We start from the raw sequence: 20,707 nt of genomic DNA on the forward strand, positions 1-20,707 counted from the left end.
TTGTCTTTGTTTACGTGTTCTGTAATTATTATGTTTGTATGTTTGTATTATAAATGCCCAATAAAAATACATGGGGAAAAAAAAAAAGCATTTAAATGTCAAAATACATCAAAACGTTATTTTTAAATAGTTTGTGTCCTTTCTAATGTTTTATAGCTACTAGGGCTGGGACGATATGCTTTTCACCCTATTCGATTCTTCTATGATTTTTTGGATGACGATTCGATTTAAATTGCGATTCTACGATATTGCAGATTCTCTCGAATTTTAGTCTGCATTTTTAACATTTATCTGCACACAAATACTGTAGGAGCCTATAAATTAACATACTCCATTATAAAGTCAACTTAAACCCTTTTCAAAACCTGGACTCTCTGTATGTAAAAAAAAAAGACGAACAAATGCACAGTGCACAATATTTTAAAAATAATTAAAAAAAATTCCAAAAAATAATAATAATTCAAAAAACATAATAAAAATTAAAAAAAAAATTTTTGAAAAAAAAAATCGATTTAAAAATCGTCAAAAAGGATATTGCGATATTTATGTGAATCGATTTTTTCTCCCGACCCTAGTAACTACGTGAAGAACTGTGATTGTGAAGTTTGTCCCGGTCCAACGTGTTTTGGGTTTTTCTGACGTGGTGCGTCTCCAACGCTTTAGAGTCGGAACTCTGCGTTTTCAACTGGGAACGATCCGAGTTCCGACTGGGAAAGATCCGACTTGTCTGGAACGCAGCGTTACATTACGATAAAAACTTACTTCCACCTGACAGCTCCCTTTGACCTTTGACCTTACCCAACACTCTCTGCAACCTTGTCCCAGTCGATGTCTGCAGCGTCGTCCACACACATGTTGTACAACCTGAAACACACACACACACACACACACACTGAGGTTAGTTCAGGTTAGTTCAGGTCAGGTGAGGTGAGGTTAGGGTTAGGTGTTCAACATCTTACGTGTTGATGAGGAGGATTTTAACTTTAAGTCCTTCACTTCCTCGGCTTTTGGTTCTGCCACCTGAAAACAGCTTCCGCTTCAGGATGCTGAACCTGAAACACAGAGACAGAGCACAGATGAACACATGAACACATGAACACCTGTTAGGGGTTTCACCGAATAGCCGACTATTTGAATCTCAAAACCACTAATTGAGCGTCAGAGTCGAGTATTCGTCTTTTTCTGGTTTTTCTTTTTACAAAAGCTCGGTGCTGAAATAAAGCGGTGGAATGGCGTCTATACCCCCCCACCCCCCCACCTGAATCCTCCTCTCTCTTCTTCCTCCTCCTTCTCCTTCTCCTCCTCCTCCCTCAATCTCTCTCTCTCCACCTCACCTGCTACAGTAGCTCCCACAGAGTCAGGCGTACTGCGAGTGGCGCGGTCTGCGTGCACTGTCCGCGAACGTACGGTACGGTGTACTCGGTGTACGGTGTACTCGGTGTATATTGTGTGACAGCGAGTACGCGGAGCCCACGCGGTCGTAAAACGAAAGCTGTATGTGGTTCACAATCGCCCAAAAACTTGCAGTTTGACAACCAGTGAGATGACCTAAGTCTTCGTGGGTTGATAGACGGTAAAATTACCAGCCCTTACTGCTGCTCTGTACATTGTCCAGTCGTGTCGTTGAACAGATGTTTTATCCTCCTGTGCGAGTCACGTCACTGAAAACTATGAATGATCTTTGTGACTTCTTCTCTCTATTATCTCAGAACAGTTTATTCAGAAATTTGCTGATATTTCCTTTGAAATCGATACCAAATATTGCCAGGAGCATGGCTGGGAGTGAAAGCTTGCCCGGCGTAGCAACAGTAACCAAGGGGGCGGGGCTTACCAGGGTTCCTACAGCTTAAGCCAAGTTAAATTTAAGACTTTTTAAGACTTTTTTAAAGCCACTTGAAATTAAATTTAAGACTGACTTCATAATAAACACAAATGCAGAAAAAAAAGAAAAACCCCACATCAATTACATAGGGTTAGGGACAATTTTACCCACTTTCCTATGTGATCCAAGGTAAAGTGACTGCTACATGAACATTGGATTGTGTCTCTTTCCAGCTGTCCTTTCAAAATAAATGCATAAAAAGTCCGGAAAAAAAAAAAAACACTGACTCGGGAGCTGGTGGCGGTGAGAAATTTAGCGTTGACGGCCGCCACTAACTTCTCTATGTCGAAATGTTACCAATTATTTTGAGATTTGAGACTAATTACAACCATAAAATACCACTTACCATGTGTTAACATTTTTAAGACTTTTGAAAAATTGATTTAAGACATTTTAATGCCAATTAAGGCCTTGTTTTTAGATTAATGAATTCAATGCCTTTTAAGACTTTTTAAGGATCCGTAAGAACCCTGGCTTATGCGAAGGGTCAATTGATTGCTGCACTTTTTTGAGATCGTGTCTCCAAACAAGCAAATTGGAATTGCTGTGCAGCTTGACGTCACGAAGCACCGAACTCAGGTGACTCCACCTCCCGGTACTTCCTTATCCCCCCCCCCCATTAAATTGCGGACCGGAGCATATTGGAACGGTACCACTTCTCATCAGCGCAGCAGTCCTCATCACGGAATGAGAGACATCTGAAGGAGGAAGTCTCCTCTCCCGCCGTAAAACCACATCAATATTCTCCTGAACACCTGCAGCACTCACCACTTGACGCGACACTGGATCCAGGACCTGGTCTGGACCAGCTGGCTGATCTGGGTCCAGGGCAGGCGGCTCCAGAGCTGGTCTGCACTCAGACTAGGACCGGCTGGACTCTGCTGGGCCCGGTCCTCCAGGTGGATCCTCAGCGCCTGCTGCAGCCGCGACTCTTCGTCTGGACTCCACGACCCTCGAGCTTTAGCTGCACACAGAGAAGACAGAGAGATCAGCTGGTTCCTGGTCTGGATCTGCTGAGCAGGATCGGTCCTGAACTGGGTCCTGCTTTAAAGGGATACGCCAACATTTTTTTTCTTTATGTCTTGCCTCACTCCCGAGTGCATGACCAGCAGATAGACACCATACTTTCGACTGTGAGTGCAGTAACAAGGGAGATAGAGCCATATCGCCGTAATTAGCTTAGCTCAAACACTGGAAGTGTATAGGTAGTGTTAGCCTGCCTCCACCTAAAGTCGCTAATTAGTAGGGGTGTGACGATACACTCATCTCACGAGACGAGACGAGACACGAGATTGGGTTCACGAGATCGAGACGAGACGAGATTTTAAGAAAACTACAATGACAAAATATATGACTGGACCAACAGACTTTTATTTAACCGAGTTGCACTTGCATTTTGAAATGTTTTATTATAACTCTTTACATGCATGATGTAAGCATGAGCTTTAAATAAATTTCTTCTTCCACAAATTGAAATTAAAACTAAAATTTATAAAAGTTAAAATAAATTAAATAAAATTAAATATTTCTTTCTTTTTTTCAAGTGCAAACAATATTATGTGCAGTGTTTCCTCTAGGATTTTTTTTGAGTAGTGGCAGCTACTCCCCCCAGTGCCATTTCACTCCTCGGATCCCCCCGTCCCCCCATCCCCTCTCCCTCCCTCCCTCCCTCTCTCCCTCCTCCCTCCCACGTCGGACGGTTAGCGTGACCTGTCCATGTGCCCGTGTGTGTGTGCGTCAGCGAGAGAGAGAGAGTCGCGGCAGCCACAGAATCGTTAATTAGCGCTGGATGCGCTGGTTGATAAGTTTTGTTTTTACTGAGGAGGAATGAAGAACTCAGCTGTGACTGAAAAGCACCTAAACCAAGTCGAGTAGAGTTATAACTGTGCAGTGGAAAGGGTTGCAAAGTAATGGTAACTGGTAGTGGAAACCCTGCTTTACATATTTTAACATTAAAGGGGAACTAAACCCCTCAGTTTTGGATGACGTGCTCTAAGCTTGAAATTCAAAAAATGCCTTGATTATGGGCGGGACTCCAGGAGCACTCTACGATCCCCCCTCCCCCCTCCCCCCTGCGCCCCATTCACACCCGCAAAATCACACAAAAGAGAAAAAAAAGTAATAAACACACATCGACACTTCTGCTAGCGCTAACGAGCTACTAACGAGCTACTCTTACAGCACTAGTAGCGTGGACACTACTAGGAGAGGACGCCAGAGCCGTGACACAGCATCTACAGCCGATCCGCCGGCTCGTTAACTCGTTAACGGCTCGTTAGCGCCGGCCGCACTAACGATTCCCATTCAGCAGCCGTTAGCCGCAGCAGAGCAGCTAGAGCGCCTAGCAACCGTTAGCCGCAGCAGAGCAGCTAGAGTGCCTAGCAACCGTTAGCGGCAGGCAGCAGCCGGTGCTGATTGGCCGGGGAGCTAGTGGCCGGTGACGAAAGCTGCCTCCAAAACGTCATCTGCCTCCATCTCAGCCAATAGAAAAATTCGATTGTAATAGCCGTGTTTCAACCCATAGAGGGCAGTCACTCTACATTTTTACTACAAAATACACCAAATTGAAATATTTTGACTAAAATGTCAAAAGTTGGACCAGAATCAACTGACAACACTACCTTATACCCAAATACGTTTGTTTTCAGCAGAAAAAAGTGGTTTTGGGGTTTAGTTCCTCTTTAAAAAAAAATCTTGCGAGACAGATTTTTAACGCGACGAGAAATATCGTCGAGTTTAATCTCGTGGGACGAGATCTCGTCACACCCCTACTAATTAGCTTAGCTCAAACGCTGGAAGTGTATAGGTAGTGTTAGCCTGCCTCCACCTAAAGTCGCTAATTAGCTTAGCTCAAACGCTGGAAGTGTATAGGTAGTGTTAGCCTGCCTCCACTTAAAGTCGCTAATTAGCTTAGCTCAAACGCTGGAAGTGTATAGGTAGTGTTAGCCTGCCTCCACCTAAAGTCATCAGAGAAACTCTTCAGCAACTCTAAACGGAAACCGGCGGGCCGATCTTAGTCTCAGAGCTGACAAAGCTCTCAGGTAAGGCATCTTGAGCAGTCAAATGACGGGACGAGATTGGTCAAAACGGAGGGTTCAAGCAAAGACGGTTTATTTTGGTTCAAGCTAGCTACATCGAGGGTAGGTTAGCTTCCTATTTCAAAGTAAAAGCACAAATTCTATCGTCATGGTTTTCTGTATGTAAAGGAAGACAGGTGTTTTATTTTGTGAAAGAAACCGGAAGTGCGTTGGTCACAACGGCTAGCTTGAGTAGCGCCGAATTCGTCCGAACAAAATTGTGAACAGCTGGTATTTAGACAAATTAACGACACACTGCTGATCTAAACGGCTAATTTCTCGCCTAAAAATGTTTTAAATATGTGATAAAGTGATAACAGAGTTTAGAGCTAAAATGAAATCAGCTTCTGACTGCTGATTTCAGCTCAGGTAGGAGGCAGGCTAACACTACCTATACACTTCCAGCGTTTGAGCTAAGCTAATTAGCGACTTTAGGTATGAGGCAGGCTAACACTACCTATACACTTCCAGCGTTTGAGCTAAGCTAATTAGAGACTTTAGGTAGGAGGCACAGGGTTTCCTCTACATGTAATTGATCGTGGCGCACCGCCACGGCAAAATAAAAGCCGCCACACCTTCAGAATGATGATTTTTTAAAGTTTTTTTATGTTAAAACAATGTAAAGCAGGGTTTCCACAACCAGTTACCATTTCCTACTTTGCACCCCTTTCCACTACACAGTTACAACTTTCGACTCATGCTTTTCAATCACAGCTGAGTTCATTTCCTCCTCATTAAAAAAAAAACTTATCAACGAGTGCATCCAGCGTTATACCATTAATTAAAGCAGAAGTAAGTGATATATTTGTGTTAATATAAGTCTTAAATAGTTATCTTCCGACAGCAATCACTTACATAGAGTGTTTGGACTGAAACACGGGTCTGTCAGTCCCTCTGCTCTGCTCTGAGCCGAGGAGAAAACATTTCTCGTATCCTACAGTTTTTATCCAATGAGGAGAGAGAACGGCATGCAGGGCTGTGTGTGCAGCCAAGGGACGCCGTGAATGTGGTGACGTAGGGACGAGGACTGTTATGGTGCGTTCAAGGCAACTCGTAACTCGTGTTTTTCCGACCTGTGAAGTTGTACCAGTTCGATCTGGTACGAGTTCACGGGTCGGAAGTTACGAGTGGCCGTTATAGTGACTTTCACCGGTAAAACAGGTCGGAAAAACACGAGTGGGTTGCCTGGAACGCTACAAAGTCGTAAGTCGTGACTTGAAGCTGTAATTTACGGTTTCAAAAGCCTGCCTGGAACGCAGCATTAGCCAAAACAACCGGATCGCTTACTTCTGCTTTAACGACTTTGTGGCAGCCGGGGGACAAGCGCTTCGCCCCTCAGCTGTGTGTGTGTGTTCATCTCTCGCGCTCTGTTTCGATTAATAAACACAAATAGGCTACAAACGTACACACATTGGCCTCACGTGTTTGTCATTCCTGGTGTTTTATTTTGAAAATTGACCGGATTCTCTTGTGTTTCTTTGTATGACTTCCTACCAAGATTGACGCAATGGCTCGCGGCCCGTGCACAAAATAGACCAAACGCTCGGTGCACGGCGCGAGGCGCCTGCGGAGGATTGGACGCCGAAATGAAAATGCCCCCGCTTCTCGGCGCTTCCGCGTCCGGTGGGGCCCCGGTTACGGTGTGACAGGCCAGATAAGTAGAGAGAGTCCAGGTAGATCTAGGCACTTATCACACTTTGCCAAAAGCCTGCGTTTCACAGCCGTTTCACAGCCAAAACAAACAACCAATCAGGCGAGAGCCCTTCTAGCCAATCAGAGTCGAAAATGGAGCCCATCTAACCAATCAGAAGTGGGAACGGCGGGAAAGGCGGTACTTTCCCAGACCTATCCTATGGAAAAAAATATCGCTAGGAGGCAGGCTAACACTACCTATACACTTCCAGTGTTTGAGCTAAGCTAATTAGAGAAGATGAAGATGAAGACTGTTTTCAGTGATTGAAGACGAAGATGAAGTGTGATGATGATGATTTAAATTGACATGCCCGAAATAAACAAATTGATTGATAGAGACTTTAGGTAGGAGGCAGGCTAACACTACCTATACACTTCCAGTGTTTGAGCTAAGCTAATTAGAGACTTTAGGTAGGAGGCAGGCTAACACTACCGAGCCGGGTCAAAAACACAGCGGGAGCTTTCATTAATGAATAAATAAACACATATTCATGTATATGAATTCAATGCACAATATAGCATATATATATATATATATATATATTTTTTTTTTTTTTTACCATAAAAAAAAAGAGAGAGAGAGAGAGAGAGAGAGAACGAGAAGATGAACGTAACATGGGACGAAAGTAACAAAGCGATTTTCTCAGAGTACTTTGTCAGCATGTACATCATGTATAACCTAACAGAAAAAAATCTTGAGGCTATGTCTTACTGAGTTACATTCAAGAACCAACTGTTTTCAGTGATTGAAAGTGAATTCACTCAGTGATTTATTTCGATCGATCATCTGTGTTTACCGTTTCAGGTGTCATAGATGGTTAGACAGATTAATTAGTCCTCTAACACATCCTAAAGTTCGACTTGTCAGAGTTTTTCAGAATAGAAGCAGCTCAGGTTTAAGTGTCGGGAGTCACTGTGGGGACGAAGGAAACAGCTGTAAAGTTAACCTCGTCCCCGTCCCTCTCTTTTATACAGTCTATGGTCCCTCTGCACATTAATGAGCCTGTCTGACACCGTGCCGTACCGTGGTCATCGCGATGCGTTAACGTTACAGGATTAATTAAAACACACAACGTAAACAATGCACCGGGGGAGGCCAGTGAACCAGTGGATCGCGGTGGTCCAGTCACGTAGGTTAACGTTAGTTAGCTAGTAGCTAGCGCTAAACGTTTGCTCATATAACGTCTCTATGTAACTTATAAATGATTGTGTGTGTGTGTGTGTGTGTTTTGGGGGGACAGCAATGAAGAACATGCATTGCTGTACGTTAGCAGCAGGAGTTGGACACGGAAGTGACTCGTGACGTCACACTAGCCATTCCCATACACTTCCAGCGTTTGAGCTAAGCTAATTAGCGACTTTAGGTGGAGGCAGGCTAACACTACCTATACACTTCCAGCGTTTGAGCTAAGCTAATTACGGGTGATACGGCTCTATCTCCATGGTTACTGCACGCACAGTCGAAAGGATGGTGTCTATCTGCTGGTCATGGACTCGTGAGTGAGGCAGACGACACAAAAAAAAATGTTGGCGTATCCCTTTAAAACATTTTGCAGGGGACTGATGGGAAAGACCAGGTTCAGGTCTGGTACCGGGAGGTTTCCACCCTGACGCCAGTTCAGACCAGCTCTGCTCCGGCCAGATGTGTTGGTGCTGAAGGCCACAGTGCTGGTCTGAGACACATCTGGTTTTAGTAGATCCAGAATCAGAGCTGTTCAGGTTTTAGGGTTAGGTTTATTTATTTATTTAGCACACATTTGAATTCAATGGTGCACGGAGAGAACGAAACCGATTGGCTCGTACATAAGTTCCACCCCTATAACAAATTACAGCAAGGCAAATTTCTACGGCTAACAAATAAACATAGAAAAAAAGGAGATAAAGTGCATAGATAATCAACGTTATATGAGCAAAATGAGAAAAAATTGAGAGATAAAGAACAAAATAATCAGTAACAAATAGAGACAATGGAAATAAGGTACAAAAAATTCATTAATTGAAATCATAAAAAGACAGAGTAGGATGTGGGATGTGGAGAGAGCAGGAAATTCAAGAGAAGTTGAGATGTACTTTTAGCTGCTTTTTAAAGAGTGAATAGGAAGATCTGGATCTTAGTAGGGCTGGGACGATATGCTTTTTTATGCTTGATTGGATTTAAATTGCGATTCTATGATATTGCAGATTCTCTCGATTTTTAGTCTGCATTTTTAAAATTTATCTGCACACAAATACTGTAGGAGCCTATAAATTAACATACTCCATTATAAAGTGAACTTAAACCCTTTTCAAAACCTGTACTCTCTGTATGTAAAAAAGGCTAACAAATGCACATTGCACAATATTTAAAAAATTTAAAAAAAAAAAAATCGATTTAAAAATCGCCAAAAAAGATATTGCGATATTCATGTGAATCGATTTTTTCTCCCACCCCTAGATCTTAGTGAAGGAGGTTCCAGAACATAGGACCTCTATAAGACATGTTAAACTGATGGTAAAGGGTAAATATAAAGTTTATGAACTGGTAGAAGAGAATACTTAGTGAATAGTGGAGCTGACGGAGCTTATCTGTTGTGAGATGAAACCTCTTCTGAATAGTACATGAGTAGGAGATGCAGCAGCTGTTAGGGGATTTACCGAGGGTGGTGAAGCGTTTCTCCAGGGAATAGACGCTGCGGCCCATCTTCCCGCCGATCGTCCTCCAGTCATTGCCGTGGAGATTCTGTAACTTTATCAGAGAAGACACCTCCTCCTCCGAGAACCTGAGAGAAGACACCGACACCAGAGGGTAAACACTCAGGTTCAGTCGCTGAGTCCCAGTTCAGCACCATCTGAAGGTCGATGACATCACAGCGGCGCCACGAGGCCTGTCCCGATTGGAAGGCTCCTCCGAATGCAGCCATGGGAACTCAACTCAGAAAAAGTCTCCATGTGAGTGAACGGGAGTCAAAGTTTTATTTCTAATGTGATTGAATAGTGTGATGATAAAACTCTCTGACCTCTACCTGTTTAAAACACCACGGTTCATGAAGAGAAACCTGCAGTTTGTTGTCACGACAACAGAAGAATGTATTTAGTGTGAAGACGCTCTACGGACTACAGTTCTGGCCGTATTCACAAAGCCTTTTATCTTACCGCTAGGAGCGCTAAAAGTTTTTACGTAGGAGTTTTTTCTTAAAAGCAATTCACCAAGCCGCTGAGACCTACTCATACTAACTGTGCGTTCACACCAAAAGCTTCCAAAGCGTCAAAACGCCGCAAGTCAATTCATTTTCAATGAGCGCCCGGCAACACTGAGTGTGCAAAGCGTCAACAGGCGTCGCCGCGCTTCCAAAGCGTCCAAAGCGTCACCAGACGAGAAGTTGAGCCCTGGTTAACTTTAGGGTAATTAGCTATGACGCGGTTCGGCGGCAACCTGTCAGAATAGAGATGTCCATCGGCTCCTTTTTTTCTTTTTTTTTGTATTTCGGCTCCCCAATGACCAGCGCGATCGAACTTTGACGTCAGTCACGTGACGAGCGGCCAAAGCAGCTGAAAATATTTGCCATTTTGGGAGCTGTCTTGTCTGACGCCCACCCTCGAGCGTTTTTGACGCTTTGGAAGCTTTTGGTGTGAACGCACAGTAAGGATAAATCACTAAGAGCAAACTAAGAGTGACGCCCTGGTGACGCCCCGTTGCTATGGATTACGTCAATTCTCGTGCACGAATTAGAGGCGCTCAACACGGTGATTGGTTGTTGAGTGCCGGCGGTCTGACGCTGACTCTCTGCAAACGCGCACACTCGCAAAGCAGCCGCTGATTTTTTTTTCTTCCCACATTCGAATATTAATTTTCACACTCGTTGACAGCCCTAATATTATATATGGTGATCATAATAATGATGAGAAAAGAAAATGCATTACCCAAATTTGTAGCCTATAGAAGGATTTGAACCCAGACTGACAACAAGTTTGGTTTTCTGGGGGAGCAGCCCTATCACGTGAGCTACTTCTACTAACTGATATATGTGTCTAGCGCACCCACCAACTTTTAAAAAATATTTTTGTGGCGCCTATATTAGACAGTCCGTCACCGTCACTACTCCCGTTTTATAGCGAAAATGTTGTAGATATTGTTGCTCTAACAAAAACAAAAAAAACACAGACAAAAAAGCACTTTGGGCATCAATGGGCAAAGGGTCAGGTGCTCCAGCACCCCCCTCTGCAGTAATTCGCAGTCCTCCATTGTCTCCAAACCATTTGCCTGGCTGCAGCCATTTCCGATTCTTTGTGAATAGGTCTTACTGAGTTAGGAGTCCTCACGAGGACTTTTAAACTCTCCCAGACTTAGGAGCTACTTTTAGGCCTAAAATACTTTGTGAACTGTGGCGGGGGCCGGACCGTCCGGGGGGGGGGGTCGCTATCGTAACGTCCGGGGATGGGTGGGGGGGATTCGTTTTTACCGCGGGCACTGCATGCGCGGCGCGTTGCTGTGTGTGTGTGTGTGTCGACGACGGAGAAAGAGCGCTATGCGGAGGTGACTGAACGGGACGATGTTGCGCTGGTCGAAAAATCTATTCATGGTGGAAGTAATTTACTGTTAATGCCGTCAATTGACCACGTAAATTCTAAAATAAATATTGCACAACCCTGCGCTCCTACATAAAGAACATAAAGAAACTGAAGGCCTTTTCTCAGATAGGCTACAATAATTTGCAAATAAAACACATCTTGGACCGGCTCATTTCATAATAACACGGCGTGCTGGCAACTTGAAATAATAATAATAGCCTAATAAATAGTCTGCTGCTTTGCAATAAAAACTCTACAAACAAACTGAAAAAAAATCCCTTGACAAGTTCTCTTTTTTCTTTTACTTTTTACGCATTTTCGCGTGTGTAGGGGCTTGTCCTGTAGCCACTACTGGTTGCTGATAGTATTGTTTAGACTGGTACTCTAGCATGAACCAACGGAAACTTCTTTGCATTTGAAACAATAGGCTATTAAACCCAGGGATTCACCCGATGCTACCTGGGATATAGCCTGGGCATCCTTGATGGACTTAACTTGTCATTTTGTGTTATATGTTGTGTGTGTGTATGTATGTGTTCTGATTTGTAATGGTTGCAACTCGATTCTATTTTCAAGTATCTTGTCTGGTGACAGCATAAACTGTTTTGAAAAACGCATTGGATGATATTAAAGGCTTAAAAATAATTAATTTAAATATCAGAAGTCTGGTACCCAAGATTGATTTACTCCGTACATGGGTTTACTTGCACAAGCCAAATATCATTACACTTTCGGAAACATTTCTTAACAGTGATATCTCAGATAATGAAATTAGTATTAGGAACTATGTCCTATATAGAGCTGACAGAATTACTAGGCATGGAGGTGTGGCTATCTATGTTTCTACAGACATTGCTTCTGAAATTGTTATTCCTACTACTGGCCCATATGGTTTTGAGTCAGTTTTTGTGAAAATTGTATTACATAGTACGAATAAGTGTTTGCACATAGGTAGTATATACAGACCACCCTCCTCCCCAGTGGACTCCTTTAACAACTTGATTTCAACTATCACCTCTATATCTGCCATGAATGAATTAATTTTACTAGGCGACTTTAATAGGAACTGGCTAGACAAATCATCTGACACAATCAAAAGAAAATTCACTGCTATAAACCTTACCCAGCTTATAGATGAACCAACAAGGGTCACCAAGAAAACAAGTACTTTGTTGGATTGGATACTGGCTTCACATCCTGATAGGATTACCAAATCTGGTGTTATGTCTGACTGCTTTAGTGATCACTCGATTGTCTATTGTGTATGGAAAATTAAACTCCCCAAATCACCTCCAAAGTTGATAAAGATCAGACAACATAGAAAAATGGATACAGATTTATTTTGTCATGATTTGATCAACATAAACTGGGATCGTTTTCAATTAATACCCAATGTACAAGATGCCTGGGACTATTTTTATACTGAATATAATGAAGTGCTTGACAGACATGCTCCGTGGAAAATGGTCAAGGTCAAGGGTGAGCATCTTCCCTGGATCACTCCAGAGCTTATTAGTCTTTTTAGACAAAGAGACAAAGCATGGTCAACTTACCGTAGAACGAGAAACAATGATGATTGGGAAATGTATAGACAATTTAGAAACCAGAGTAAAGTCAAAACACGTAATGCCAAATCTAATTATTATAAAGAATGTCTGAACTCTGACTTCAGGAACCCAAAACAGTTTTGGCGAAAGATTAAATCAATAACAAATGCTAAAGAAAAGCATACTATTAATCAAATAAGAGTTAACGATACTATTTTACACGATTCTTTATCTGTTGCCCAAGCACTAAATCATCATTTTTCCTCTGTTTGCTCTACTCTTCTTCCTGCATCTTATACCTATGACTGTCATGGCTACACTTCACCTCCTATCAGCTCATCCTCACCCTCATCTTTCTCATTTAGAAAAATCACACCAACTGAAGTGCTGAGTGTCATTAGGGAAACCAATGGAAATAGTAGCGCTGGACTTGACGGCCTGGAAAACAGATATATCAAATTAGCCGCCAATGTTCTTATGTATCCTCTCGCTGACTTGTTTAATCTCTCTCTCTCTACTAATGAATTACCTTACATCTGGAAATCAGCACGAATCACTCCACTTCATAAAGCAAATGATGTCCTTGATTGCAACAATTATAGACCTATATCTATCATCTGTTCAATTGCAAAAATCCTGGAAAAACTGGTCTATTCTCAACTGTCAGAATACCTCAAGATTAATAATATTTTATCTCCCTCTCAGTCTGGATTCAGATCCAACCATTCAACAACTACTGCCTTGTTGAAAATAACAAATGATATTTTTACTGCTGCAGGGAATGGTGAAATTACTGGTGCAATTTTTGTTGATTTAACCAAAGCTTTTGATTTCGTTGATCGGTATTTATTATTAGATAAGCTTTATAACATTGGTCTATCTAAAAATGTAATTTTATGGTTTAGCTTTTCTACATAATAGGAAACAGTGTGTTGTTGTTGATGGAAAATGTTCTGACTTGGTGGTGCAGGAAAGAGGAGTGCCTCAAGGGTCAACCTTGGGACCCCTTCTTTTCTCTATATTTGTTAATGACTTACCGTCTATATTTACTTATTCCTCTGTGCAATTGTATGCAGACGACACCGTCATTTATACTTCAAAATCTGACCTATCTGAAGTTCAAACCACCATTCAGTCTGACTTCAGTATTCTTGAAGACTGGCTCTTACAAAATAAATTACTTCTTAATAAAAACAAATCTGTCGTAATGATTTTTGGCACAAATTCCAAATTGAAATCCATCTCAGATTCATGTAATATATCTTGTAAAGATGGTACAACTCTGCAGAAAGTTGATAAAATGAAATACCTTGGTGTCTGGTTAGATCCTACTTTGTCATTTAAAACGCACATTGATTATACGGTACGGAAGGTGAACTGTCGTATTAATATGTTGTATAGGTCTAGAAACTGTTTTACATATAGTGTTAGAAAGAAACTTGCTATGCAACTTATTTTTCCAATTTTGGACTATTGTGATGTTGTGTATATCTCTGCTTCCAAATCTGTGTTAGCTCCTCTGATCAAAGTTTATAACAGAACCTGCAGATTCATACTTGAATGTCCCTATCTTACACATCACTGCCTAATGTACCAATCTCTTCAGTTTCCTTCTCCACATGCACGACGACAGTTACACTGGTTCCAATTTATTTTCAAATGTATTCACTTTAATTACCCCCCTTATCTTAAACAGTATTTTGTGCAACTCACCTCTACTTATCAAACCAGACACTCTGTTCACCCCTACTTTTCCGTTCCACATACCAGAAAAACAACCGGTAGAAAAGCATTTATGTTCAGAGCACCAAATGACTGGAATCACCTACCCATGTGTATCAGATCTTCTCCATCTCTTAATTGCTTTAATCATGCCCTGTCTTCACATCTTGAAACTACTTGTTCATGCTTTCATTGAATCTGTCACCACATTTCGCTAAATACCTGTCCAAACTCGGTTGCAACTTGTCCGACTGATTATTGTATGTCTGTCCAGATTTTGTCTTTGTCTTGTTTGGTTTTGTTTTGTTTTTATTGTATTGTTCTGTATCCTTTCATTGTACTGTGATGTGTTGTGTTGTTGTGTTTTATGTTGACGTGAGGTGCGCAGGACCCCCTCGAAAACGAGTTGCGACAACTCAAGGGGTTTATCCTGCTGATAATAAACAACTTAAACAACAACAATCATGTTCCTTTTATTTCTTGGTGAAGCCACGTATTATATATAACATAAACAGAAAACAATCAAACTTAAGTCACCGCTGAGCACCGTCAAAACTGTTTGCTCCTGCCTCATCAGCAACACCTGGGCTACACAATGAGCAATCTCAAGTAACCTGCCTGACCCCCCACCAACATCCGGTTCAGGTCAGGCACAAAGAAAATACTGCCACCTAGTGGCCTGATGGTGCAAGGTTTGTATAAAACATGGCTCCTACAGCGTGTGTGAAATGTGCTGCAGCTGTTTTAAAATCTAATGTGTGCAGTGTCTCCGCGCAGTCGTGTGACTTTGCTCTCCCCCAGGCAACTTCACTGTGCTGTTTTGATGCGATTCTGCAGAGAGAAGCCTCTCTCTACTCAATCTAGATGTCGCTGAAATTTCTGATTTCGTTTTTTTTGTTTGATTTTTTTAATAAAATTCAAATTGTGCTCGGACTCGGAGGGAATATTTTCACCGGACATTTTGACCGGCGGGGTTAGAAAATACCGGACTTCGGCAGATTTTTCCGGTCAAAGTCCGGTAATTACCGGACAACAGAAACCCTGACTGACACGCCCACTTTTTTTAGGAGTTGCTCCTAATTCGGCCCTTAGGAGCTACTTTTAACCCTAAGATTCTTTGTGAATACGGCCCCTGGTGTCCCACTAAAAATACGTCACCAACTGACACGGGAAAAGGCACCATGTGGTGACGTCACTACGCCACCTGGAGTCTTTCTGGTTACGGATTCTAAGGAGTTTTATTTTACAATAGTTTTACAACAAACTGCTGGTTTCTCTTCATGAACCGTGGTGTTTTAAACAGGTAGAGCTCAGAGAGTTTTATCATCACACTATTCAATCACATTAGAAATAAAACTTTGACTCCCATTCACTTACATGGAGACTTTTTCTGAGTTGAGTTCCCATGGCGACTATTAGGCTACTTCCTGCTTCTGCTCCGGCTCTCTATCCACCTTATTCCTGGGGTCGTTACTGTAGAAACGGTTATGGGTGGAACTTCCGGTCAGCACCGGAAGTAGCAGTGAGCCATTGGCTAACAGCAGTGGTTGCTAGCGGTCTTCATTACTGTTAGCGGGTTATTTGAAAGTTTTCACATTGTTTTCTGTTTTCTTAGTTAATTCGGTAGATGAGGCGATTCATGTGGTGATAATAGATCGGTTATTGATCCATGGTGGTGAGCGCTGTAATTAAAAAATCAGCTCGAGTGAAGAGAGAGAGTAGCGCTGTTTGGTTGACCCGTCTGCAGCTTCTGGGGGCTGCGGGTGGAGGAATGGACTGTGTTGGATGAGTCAGACCAACAGGTCCGCTTGGACCGTGGCCACTCGGACCAACAGGTCCGCTCGTACAACGTAATCTGGGCAGGAGACCGAGAAGTGGACGGGGCTGAACCGGGAGAGAGGCAGCGTGTGTGTGTGGTGACGGGAGTGAGGGGGCGCGCCGCCCGTCACAGAGGAGAAATGCATTGTAATTAGGGGTGTAACGGTACACAAAAGTCACGGTTCGGTACGTACCTCGGTTCAGGGGTCACGGTTCGGTACGGTTTCGGTACAACAGACACTAATTGAATGTAAAACTAAAATCTGTCTTGTGTTATAGAAGTAAAAAGAAAAAAGAATACAAAATAAAACAAGTGCATTAGGAGTGTTATAATGCCATTCATTAATTCTAGAGGGAAAAAAACGTGCACTTGACAACTGGCAACTATTATTCGAATTATTAAATTATTATTATTATTAAAAAAATATTATTAAAAAAACAAAACAATAAACTGACATCAATGTTGGTTTACACAGTTGAATTAGACTAGCAGTTACTTTGGTGATGTTGCTGGTCCTGCCTGTGTTCATAAAACATATTAGGCAGCTACACGCACATCCCCCAAAAAACTGAAGACTAGGTGCTGGACCACCAAGAAAGACACAGGTAAGGAAAAAAGGAGACCGCACACTAGTTAAAAGCTATGTCACTCACACGTTTCGGGCGTCAGCCCTTCATCAGACAAAATGTGTCTGATTATAATAGTGTGCGGTCTCCTTTTCTCCTCACCTGTCTGTGTTCATGTCAAGAGGCTTAAAAGCTGCGGGATAAGTTGTTGCACACAACTTGTCTTTTTACTTGCACCAGTGATTGACATATCGGGTTGAACATGCGCTACGTGTTTGATGCGTTTCTAGCGACTCACCGCGCATCCGTGAAACATCGCCGACGGACTTTGTCCGGTGGACCAGTCGCGCGAGCCGCCGCCGCCGCCGTTTGTTTCATTGAGAAGCCACAGTGACATGAATGAAGCAGACAGCTCTCCTCCTCTAACTTCACTCTCTCATCACTTCTCTTCTTCGTCTGCTATGACGGCTGCAGGCAGCTTCGAGGCTCATTACCGCCACCTGGATTCGAGTGAGGACTCGACTTTTTTTTTTTTTTTAATATTCATTCAGACGTATTCGTCGTGTGACTGTGTGCACCGAACCGTGACCCCCGTACCGTGACGGCACGGGACGAATACATATACCGTTACACCCCTAATTGTAATGAATGTAACGACCCCCCCGAGATTATTGTTATTCTGACACATGAGTTAAATAACAGCTGTGTTTGAAACCACGCTGCGGTTCGTAATCGCGGTGCAGAAGAGTGAGTTTGGAGCTGACGAAAGGAGAGAAAAAAGAGAGTCGGTGGAAAATGCTCATTGATTAGAGAGACAGCGATCAGCTCCGCGGTGCTGACGAACCCGCTTTAATATGACAAACTATGATTGTGATTAAAAGAACCTAAACCAAGTCGAGTAGAGCTGAGCTGTAACTGTGTAGTGGAGAAGGGGCAACACACGCTATGCGCACACACGCACACACGCCATCGTCCCCTCAGATGCGGCTGCATCTCTCCAGGACACTGGTGTGTGTGTGAGTGTGAGAGAAATAAAAGCTGTGACTTGTGACTATAGACCCCGAATCTATAAGACTCCCCCGTCTTTTTCAGACTTTTTTCGACGGAAAAAACATCGTCTTATAACCGGGTCAATGTATAAAATATGTATAAAAAATTGCGTGTATCATTTAGGGGTTTTTATATCCCTAAATGATACACGCAATTTTATGTTTACTGTTTCATTCTGTGTAAACGTTGTGTACACTGACACATACCACTGTATGAAAAGTATAGGTCTTTATGATTAAAATAAACTAAATAATGGATTTTTTTTTACTATAACTTTGTTGGTTGGACACTCGGATGTGTCTGTGTGTGGTCTTATAATAGATCCATGGTGAGAACCTACAGTAAAATACTCCCCCACCACCACCACACACAATCCCTAAGAGCAGACCGTAAAGAGGTGAGTGAGAGAGAGACCCCCCCCCCCCACACACACACACACACACACACACACACACACACACACACATTTGCATTTCTTTATAAAAGAGGAATGTGTTTTAAAATAAAATTATTCCAACTTATATGAGGCAACTTTCCAGAGCTAGCAGATAGCTCGTTGCCTCAACAACTGAAGCAACCAAGTTAACAAGTAGCTAAATATGCTACTGTACGTTATCTTTTTATCTTTGGACACTTTTTTAAGTCGTCCTCACACCTCACAATATTAGTAGGCAGCGGTATTATGATATTATATCGTTTGAGTTGTAAAAGGTGGTGTTTTATGTCTCTAACGCTCGCAGAAAATGGATTAGCGCGTACTGTTAGCATGTAAACAAACGCGCCCATAATTCCCGCAAAGCATCATGGGGGCTAGGAATAAGGTGGATAGGAAGGCCTTGGGACTGGGACCGGCCGCGCGGCGACGCTGTGACATGAGAGGCTAGAAGCAGCCGCCGGCGCTGCAGGAAGCAGCCGCTGCACTGAGACGCAGCGACAGAGACACTGACCTGCCCATGTGGTTCCTCTCATCAAACATCTTCTTGGCTCTGGTGTTGACGTAGTGACACCGCCGCGGGACGCCGTCCGCTGAGAGACAGAGACAGAGACAGAGACAGAGACAGAGACAGAGACAGACAGAGAGAGAGTCTGGTGACGTCTGTAACCAGCGATGGACGATGATCAGGGGCGTAGCACCAAATTCTGGGCCCTATTCACTCGTAATGTCAGTGGGCCCCTATCTCTATCCAAGCCAGTGCACGAAGCGCAGAGTTGTTTCTGAGGTAAATTTATACAAAACCGCCAAAGCGTGTTTCCGTCGGGGGCGGTTTTTCGGCAAGCAATCTCTTTTCGGCACTATACTGGCTTTGCATTTACCTCGAAAACAACTCGTAACATTCCATTATTATCTCATATCATATCTCCGCCGTTCTAAAAATAGCTTGCACCAACAATTAAAGGTAACAAATCTACTCCTAAAACTATAGGGATTATGGCATTGGGCCAATTTGCCAAAATGTTGAAATATCCCTTTAACAGTTGCCTCCCGTAATTCTGCCTTCTTTCTTTTTCTTTCTGCTCTTTCTTTTTCTGATACGCCGATTTATGTTTAAGCTAGCCTCATTCCATCTGGGCTCACTGACGTTACACTTGTCGCCGGCCGCTGTCTATGGGCGGACTAAACCATTTTACGCCTCCAAGAGGGGAACCCCAGAATGTCCAGTATGTCGGGAGGACTTTGACATGGAGTTCATTCTCTCAGTTGATCAGAGATGGACAGAGTACCCGACCCCAGTACTTGAGTAAGAGTACAAATACTACTGGTCAAAATTTACTCCGTTACAAGTAAAAGTAGCTCAGTCGACATGTTACTTGAGTAAGAGTAAAAAAGTACTTGCTTTTAAAGGTACTTAAGTATTCAAAAGTACATGCTTTTAAATTTACTTTAAGTAAAAGTAAGAGTAAGAGTAAATTTCTTATTTTTCACATCAATGAATTACTTAATTTTTTTCTAAATGAATTTAAGGACCTTTTAACTCTTGTTTCTGAGAATGAACTCTTTGAAACCAGCTGCACTGATGTGCTGCTTTTAGAACCACAATGTTATATAAAGCTGCAGAAACACCTAGAAAAACAAATACAATGAATGGGATCATAAGAGGACAGCAATTGTCATTTTCACGTTTAGTCCAATAGTATTTTAGAAGAAAAAAAAGAGCAGACCTGAAAGTAACGAGTACTTTTCCGCCTTCCTAGAAATTAACTCGAGTAAAAGTAAAAATATTTGCTTTGGAAATGTATTCAAGTAAGAGTAATAAGTACCAAAGAAATCTAATACTCAAGTAAATTTACTCCGTTACTGTCCACCACTGCAGTTGATGTTATCAATATATTTGAAATAAATTATGACACCAATTAACCGAGGGGCCCAATTCATTCAAAATAAAAACATCACACACAAAAAATAATAATGTCAGGATTTTCAGGCCCCTTTTCCCCCCACTACCACGCCCATGATGATGATGATGGCGATGGCGATGGCGACTACGTACCGAGGCGCTCCAGGAAGCGGTGCTGGACTCTCAGCTTCCGGATCTCCGCCGTGAGGTCTTCGTAGCGCTCAGGAAACAGCAGATGATTGGCCGAGCCGATGCCCGTCAGAACCAGGAAGTCCGACACGTTCTTCCTGATCCGCTCGTTCTCCTGCTGCGAGAAGCGGCCGCGGCGCAGAGACACGCCTGCAGAGTACATAGTATTAGTTAGGGCTGGGCGATATGAGAAAAAACCCTATCATGATAATTTTTTTCATATCAGTCGATATCGATATATATCACGATAGGACTCAAGTCACTGTTTTTGTCAAGCCT

General features: G+C 42.6%; 1 protein-coding gene across 1 annotated transcript in view; it reads right to left on the reverse strand.

The window, feature by feature from the left end:
* Nucleotides 1-20,707, reverse strand: part of LOC146960085 (transcription termination factor 1-like) — a 54,540-nt gene that overhangs the window by 19,149 nt on the left and 14,684 nt on the right. The window contains exons 3-8 of the mRNA XM_085772632.1: nucleotides 20,393-20,578; nucleotides 18,851-18,929; nucleotides 9,286-9,410; nucleotides 2,651-2,846; nucleotides 960-1,052; nucleotides 799-864 (exon numbers count right to left, since the gene is read on the reverse strand). Coding sequence (XP_085628758.1) covers nucleotides 799-864; nucleotides 960-1,052; nucleotides 2,651-2,846; nucleotides 9,286-9,410; nucleotides 18,851-18,929; nucleotides 20,393-20,578 — 745 coding nt within the window. The remainder of the gene's footprint in view (nucleotides 1-798; nucleotides 865-959; nucleotides 1,053-2,650; nucleotides 2,847-9,285; nucleotides 9,411-18,850; nucleotides 18,930-20,392; nucleotides 20,579-20,707) is intronic.

The sequence above is a fragment of the Trachurus japonicus genome, unplaced genomic scaffold (assembly GCF_045865225.1).
Source record: "Trachurus japonicus isolate A0001 unplaced genomic scaffold, Traja_1.0 AP030730.1".
NCBI classification, from domain to species: Eukaryota; Metazoa; Chordata; class Actinopteri; order Carangiformes; family Carangidae; genus Trachurus; species Trachurus japonicus.